The following is a 7,245-nucleotide window of genomic DNA, read 5'->3' on the forward strand; positions in this document are numbered from 1 at the left end:
AAGTTCAAATTGAACAATTGATCATAGCTAACAAGATTCATGGCCTAGGTTGACCACCAAATGAACAGAGAAGGGGAATATGGCCCTTTGGCTTAAAGGCCGTGTTTGGTGGGGGGAGGAGAGCAGGAGTTGGTGAGTGGTATGATGTTTTGGTGTGAGGTCTTGGTTTCAAATCTCACCATGGTTAGGGCAGAAGAGGAAGAAGAAGTAAACAGTTAATATTTCACATTTGAATATTACACTTCAGAAGCAAATCCATAGATTTTACGGTAAATTTGAGAAAAAAATTCAAAAACAAAGTTATCAAATTTCCTTCTATCATTATCAAAACATGAGAAAGGTTCTAAAATAAAACAAAAAGGCAGAAAGGAAAATACAAGAGTCAACGTAAGACAGAAGTTCAAGCATCAACATGCCAAATCCATAACCTCCGAAAGAAAATTCCAGAGAAGTCAGCACCAAGATTTCTTTTGATCTCAGAGACCCCTGCAACAACAGGATCCAGTCAATAAATTGGTACATGGCAGCAGGCACCTCAAAGATTTTGACAACATCCAAGAAGAGATAAGAAGTAAAGAAAAAAGAAAGAAAAAAAGAAAAAAAAGAAAAAGAAAAAAGCAAGAAAGTGGAAACAGGAAGATAGGTCTCACAACCTACACAAGTGTCAATAGCAAGGACTGTCAGATACATCTATTAACATTTGCATGTAACAAGAAACATATGCAGATAACTTATTAAAAAAGAAATCGAGAAAATCAAACTCCAATTACAAAAATATACTAGTGCCAGAGGCTCCTGTAAGTAGAATCACTTCATGCTCTTTCTGTTGAAATAGTTTTCAACCAGCAAATGACGCTTATAACCTCACTAGCTGCGTCATTGCCCCAAGCGCAAAGATTCCCTCCTTCATATGTTACAAAAAAAAAAAAAAAATAGAAATTGCTCCGTCCTCTATAATCATAACCAATACATCCAGATGTCCTAAATCACCTCTTCCATATGCTAGATGTATGGTTTTGAATATGCAGATACATCATACACCATTTTATTGGAGAGTGGCCTTATCCAAATTAAAAAAACAGTATTAAAAAAACAGTATGCTCAATACAATTTACTGGCTTTATATTTCTCTCCATTCATTAAGGAGATTTCTGAACTATCACTCACTATGAGAATTCATTTTTGCTTGTCAACCAACCTTCTTCTTCTATTTCAATTTAGTCGATTAACTTCCACACCAGCAGTAGTACTGATATAAGTTCCACCTTAGGATCACTCTTGTTTAATTATTTATCTTATCTACCACACATCTTAATGGAAAATCAAATAACTACTGCTTGCAAGCCATTAGTCTTTGAAAAATCAAGATACCTTCAAAATCTTGTATTCCATACTTAATTCTCATATCTACATGTCAGTTATAATGATTTAACAGGGACAAGCTAATCCAATGTTATCCCTCAAAAGTGAAACAAATGAGTTCTTAATGACTTTGGGTGTCACAAGCATGCAATTTTTTTTCTATAAATGACAGAATTCCAGTTCATCAGATTGAAACAGTTGCTCACTATGTCAAATTAAGGACCGCTTAGTGAAAACTAACTTTTCAAACAATGGATTTTGCAGAATATTGTGCCCGAGTCTCTCCCCTAATTTCCCAGTGGTCAATAGAACTCTTGTAGCTCTAAAAAAAAGAGAATGACAGACAGTTTTTTACATGACAAGGTCAATAACTCACTAAGAAAGCCAATGCTTTCTGGACTTTGATTGTAGTAAGAGAAACCCATTAAAATCAGAATCAACTCAAATCTATAATTCTTTTCTCTTGATTCAACTCACCGTCTATATCAAAATTGGTGTGGGAAAACTGAGAAAATACTTCGTAGAAATATTTATCTCAAACCAAATAACCATTATAAAATTGGAAGGCCTCACTTTTGATCATAATCCAAAAACTGGAATAGCGCGGATAAATTAATCCCGAGGACATTACTATGAGAAAAAATCACTTCATTTCTCATCTCATTAAAAATCAAAAGTTACAAGACAAAATAAGAGCTCATAACGATAGTTAAGTAGCTACAAAGGTCAAGTGGCCCTGACTACCGTTCAGTTAACAGTGAAATTTAAACATAAAATTCTTCCAACGCAAAGAAATTTCAAATGAACTAGTTTAAACAACATAGAAAGGAAATTAGGGTTTTTACGTTGAAGAGGATACCTGACTTTATTGATGAGGATGGATTTGAGCTTGCGAGCGAAATCCTGTCTACGGATTCGGTTCTGGAGTCTCTTTCGAGCCAAGACGCGCTTCTCGGAGTTCTTGACATGGTGTCGCGTTTGTCTTCCGATGAGCCTCTCCATGCCGCTCTCCACCATCCGTCTAGTCATGAAAGCAAGTGCCTGCTCCAGGTTGCCATCCTTGACCCAAACACGGATGCCTCGCCACGACTGCAGCAGCGAGGGCCCAACAATTGGACCTATACCGACATTGCCGTTAGAAATGCCGTCTGACCGTCGGAAGATCGCCCCCGAGAACCCCCTCGCCATGGCGTTCATTTGGCCTGTTCTCTATTCAGACTCTGGATGTGGGAGGGTTACACTTTTTAATCCGAAAAGAGTCGAGTTTATCAGATTATACGATTTTTCGGTCCCATAACTATTGGGAACCCCTAAACTGACAAATATTAGGTGGATTCATATACTATTAATAATAGGGAATTTTACTAAATTATTTATTTTTAATAAATATTAACAAATATAACCAAGTTCCAAACTTAATATAAAAAATACTCAATTTTGACCGGTCAACTACATATGTCTATAATCCAACTCGACACTTATGTGGTGACACACCATCATGCCATGTCAGCAAACGGAGAAGCTAATGAAGCATCACGTGTAATGTCATTGAAACACCACGTCATCATGACACATCATCACCGTGCCGCATCAGCCCTCCTCATAACTATACCTTTTTTCTCCCATTTTTCTTTCATTATTGATTTAAGTTCTTTTGTAATTTAAAAAACAGTTGGAAAACTTTAATTTCTGGTTTTAAAAATCTTACACATTCTATTACCTTCTATGAAATATAATAAATAATATAAATTTTATTTACTAATTATTTAAAAAATAATATAATTAATTTATTATCGATTTAAGAATTTTAATATTTAATACAATATTTTTTAAAATATATTTTAGTTTTTAAAAATCTTATTTGTTGGAACTTGTTTCATTACCTTCTATTCATTGAAAAAAATATTATAAATTATTAGAAAAGCATATTCAAATTTGATTAACACCTTTGATTATCAATTTAAAATATTTTCAAATTTAAAAATATTTTTAAAAAATTAGTTTAGCTTTTAAAAATCTTATTTGTCAATAATCAGGGGATGCAAATGTGGTGTTGTTATCACACCAAGATATTTGTGCTCAACTAGAGGAGTGGGTGCTAGTTTACATTGATTCAATTGTGCCCATTCAAGAATGACCAGAGCATTTTTAGTGAAAGTGACTATTAACCCTTTATTTGTCTGATCAATCTCAATACCCAAGAAACAAGGTAGAGGTCGAGGGTCCAAATCCTTTATATGAAAACTATCATGCAAGGTCTATTTAAGAGAGGCATTATAAGTTTAATCATTTCATATGAAGATGTGTCATAAACATAAATCAGGATAAAACCAATGAAACCATAATCCTTGCAAATTAATAGCCTTGGACAACCTCATGAAAGCATTGAAACCAAGTATGAGATGCCTACTTGAGACCATAAATGGAGTGCCAAAGTTTACAAACATATTTTCTCGATTATTGAACTTAAACACTTTTTGGTTGTTCCATGTAGACATCATCCTAAAGAGCACCCACAAAAAAAGGCATTTACATCTAGTTGCCTAAGCTCCCAATCATGATGTTATGAACTGTTATGGTCCCTAGCCATGGATCGAGTAACTCGGTATGGGATTTGTGAATCCAGCACTGTAATAGAACTGCTATTCTCGGTAAAGATGAAAAAAGTCTTTTTTCTTACAGCTTAGTTGTTGTTCTCGGTAAGGGTTGAGAAACCCTTGCTGCTCTCGGCCAGGAAGGGTGGTTCCCTAGTTGCTCACTGCTGAGAGGGGTTAGGACCCTCTTGGCTAAGGGCTGCTACTCACGGTTGTGATATTAGATGTCTCTAATCCTGCTCCTCACTGGATTAGAGGCAGAAGCACCTCTTAGAGGTTGCTCTCGAGAGAGGGCTGGGAAGCCCTTACCCTTGCTCGGAATGAGGGAGAGAAGCCCCCTCTTGTTGTCGTGGATGTAGGAGAGGCTATAGCCTTTGATTGAACTCGAAAATAGGGAACAAACCTTCCCCTTTGGCTTCGGTAAGATCAATGCAAAACAGAATTCAAAAGAGAAAGAATAAACCCGAAATCAAGAGAGAATCTATACCTGGAGCTCGTCAAGGAGAACTCCAAACCCTATTTAACCTAATTCAATGCTTGCCTTACTTCTATTTCTTTGCCCTCTAAATAGGGTTTGACGTCATTAGAGTTTAGGGCTTAAAATTGACAATTCTACCTTTGCAACCTGTATCCTTACATACTTAATGAAAAACTATACTAAAAAGTAATATAAAATATGAAAGTAAATGTAATTAATTCAGTGAATCATTGCCGCCTCCTTTGGGTGACTCGGTGAGCTATTGAGTCCTCAACGTCCGCCTCCCCTCCCCTCTCCCCCTTGGAGAAAGAAGTTGTCCTCAAGCTCGTAAGTTGGGTAGACCTATATGAAGTTGGCCAGTTGTTCCCATGTAACAGTCGTTGGTTCGGTGTCCTTCCATTGGACTAGAATCTTCCACTGGTCATTAAGACGATGGGCACGCAATACCGTAGCTAGAGTAAGTATAACCCATCCATTGTCCACCAGAGGAACTGACGGGATTGCCTGAGGAGGTGGACCCTGGAAGGGTTTAAGTAAGGAGACATGGAACACATCATGAAGTTTGGCCGTTGCAAGAAGTTACAGTTGATGGACGAATGGCTCGATGCGTCGAATAATAGAGAAAGGTCCAAAGTACTTTGGAGAAAGTTTATGATGGTGTTGGCTGGCTAGTGAGTGTTGACGGTAAGGTTGGAGTCGTAACCAGACATAGTCTCCTTCCTTGTATGCTATATCCCGATGTTCCTTGTCGTAGAAGTCCTTCATACGAACTTGTGCTTTGAGGAGGCAAGCCGAAATATTCTGTAGCACCTGGTCCAGTTCAATGAGTGTTTGATCAATAGAGTCCACTCGGGTGGAGCCTGAAGTATACGTGAGAAGCCGAGGAGGATTTATTCCATATAGAACGTTGAAGGGAGTAGACTATAATGCGCTGTGGAAGGAAGTGTTGTAACAATATTCAACCCACGGTAGCCATTGATCCCAGTTTTTAGGACGATCGCCCACTAGACATCGGAGATACATTTCCACAGTGTTGTTAACTACTTCTATTTGGCCGTCTGCTTGAAGATGATAGGAGGAAGAGAATTTCAACTTGGTGCCACATAGACGAAAAAGTTCATGCCAAAAAGTGCTGGTAAAGATCTCATCACGATCACTGACAATCGATTTGGGAACACCATGTAAACAAACAATATGCTCGAGAAATATCTGTGCCACTCTGGATGTTATATATGGGTGTGCCATGGGGATAAAGTGAGCATACTTGGAGAACCGATCCACCACCACAAATAATATCAATTTGACAGAAGATTATGGAAGACTTTTGACGAAAATCCATAGAAATATAGGCCCACACCTGTGTAGGAAGTGCCAAAGGCTGCAAAAGACCCGTTGGACTTAAGTGTTCGACTTTGTTACGTTGACACACTAGACATGATGTTACATATGCTGCAATGGAAGTTTCATAGTCTGCTAATAGAATCCGCTTGAATTCGATGAAATGTTTTTTGTATGCCTTCGTGAGTGTTGTCATGGTATGCAGAGATGATGGTTAAAACCAAATTTGAAGTGTGTGGTACATTTAATCACAATTTGTAGTAGATAAGAGAATCCTGAATGGCCCATCTAGAGTCTGGTGCCCCCTCTGTAATTTTCTTGTGCATATAAAGAAGAACCAAATTGCTGGCATTTTCCTCCTTTACCAAGTCTAATAGAATAAAATGAGGTTGGCTAATAGCATAGAGAAGTGGCGGAGTCTCCAAACATCGTGACAAGGCATCGACCGCCTTGTTTAACCGGCCAGCGCGGTATTCCACTGTAAAGTCGAATCTCATCAATTTACTGATCCAGTGTTGTTGAGGAGAAGTCGTGAGGTGCTGCTCCAGCAAATATTTAAGACTGTAATGATCAGTACGAATGAGAAATGCATGACCCCATAAGTATGGTCTCCAATGTTGGACAGCTTTGGCCAACCCAATTAACTTGTGTTCATATGATGGCAATTTGTGATGCCGTATTGCCAATTGTCGGCTAAAATATGCAATTGGGCGAAAGTGTTGTTGTAGAACGGCCCCAAAGCCTCCACCTGATGCATCACACTTGATCTCAAATAAATCTTCAAAATTGGAAATTTCCAGAACTAGTGCGGATGTAAGAGCTAATTTGAGATCTGAGAAGGACTGTGTGGCCTGTTCATTCCAAATCAAGGATTTTTTCTTGAGGAGATTTGTCAATGGTGCTGCTAACAGTTCATAATTCCTGATAATTTTTTTTTAATATCCTGCGCATCCCAAAAACCCTCTCAAAGTAGAGGTATTCATAGGTTGTGGCCAATCGACAATAACTTGCATTTTCTCGGAATCAACCGTGACCCCATCATGGGAAATAATATGGCTGAGATAGGCCACATGTGATGTCGCAAATGAGTATTTAGATTTCTTTAAATATAATTGATGTGCACACAACAATTGAAATACCGATCTTAAATGCTCTAAATGATGAGTTCTAGACTGATTGTAAATGAGTATGTCATCAAAGAAAACAACTACAAATTTGCGAAGATAGTTGTGGAATACCTCGTTCATCAACGCATGGAATGTAGAGGGTGGATTGGATAACCCAAATGGCATGACCACAAATTCAAAGTGGCCGTGATGAGTGCGGAAGGCAGTTTTCTCGATGTCATTTGGATGCATACGAACCTGATGATATCTGACACACAAGTCCAATTTGGTGAATATATATGGCCCATGTAATTCATCTAGAAGCTCTTCCACCACAGGAATAGGGAACTTATCTTTCACAGTTTGA

General features: G+C 38.1%; 1 protein-coding gene across 1 annotated transcript; it reads right to left on the minus strand.

The window, feature by feature from the left end:
* Window positions 1-296: 296 nt before the first annotated feature.
* On the minus strand, window positions 297-2,611 carry LOC137944774 (uncharacterized). The gene is made up of 2 exons (XM_068790519.1): window positions 2,222-2,611; window positions 297-486 (listed from the first exon to the last, which is right to left on the minus strand). The coding sequence occupies exons 1-2, from the start codon at window positions 2,557-2,559 to the stop codon at window positions 477-479; spliced, it is 348 nt and encodes a 115-aa protein (XP_068646620.1). The 5' UTR covers window positions 2,560-2,611; the 3' UTR covers window positions 297-476.
* Between the last annotated feature and the right edge of the window lie 4,634 nt (window positions 2,612-7,245).

This window comes from Aristolochia californica, unplaced genomic scaffold, assembly GCF_029961685.1.
Source record: "Aristolochia californica isolate CCGP_79_NKW_82.1479 unplaced genomic scaffold, dmAriCali1.0.hap1 SCAF_11, whole genome shotgun sequence".
In the NCBI taxonomy this organism is placed as follows: Eukaryota; Viridiplantae; Streptophyta; class Magnoliopsida; order Piperales; family Aristolochiaceae; genus Aristolochia; species Aristolochia californica.

Coding starts and splice junctions, on each gene's coding strand:
- LOC137944774 (XM_068790519.1), bottom strand. CDS start 2,559: ATGAACGCCATGGCGAGGGGGTTCTCGGGGGCGATCTTCCGACGGTCA.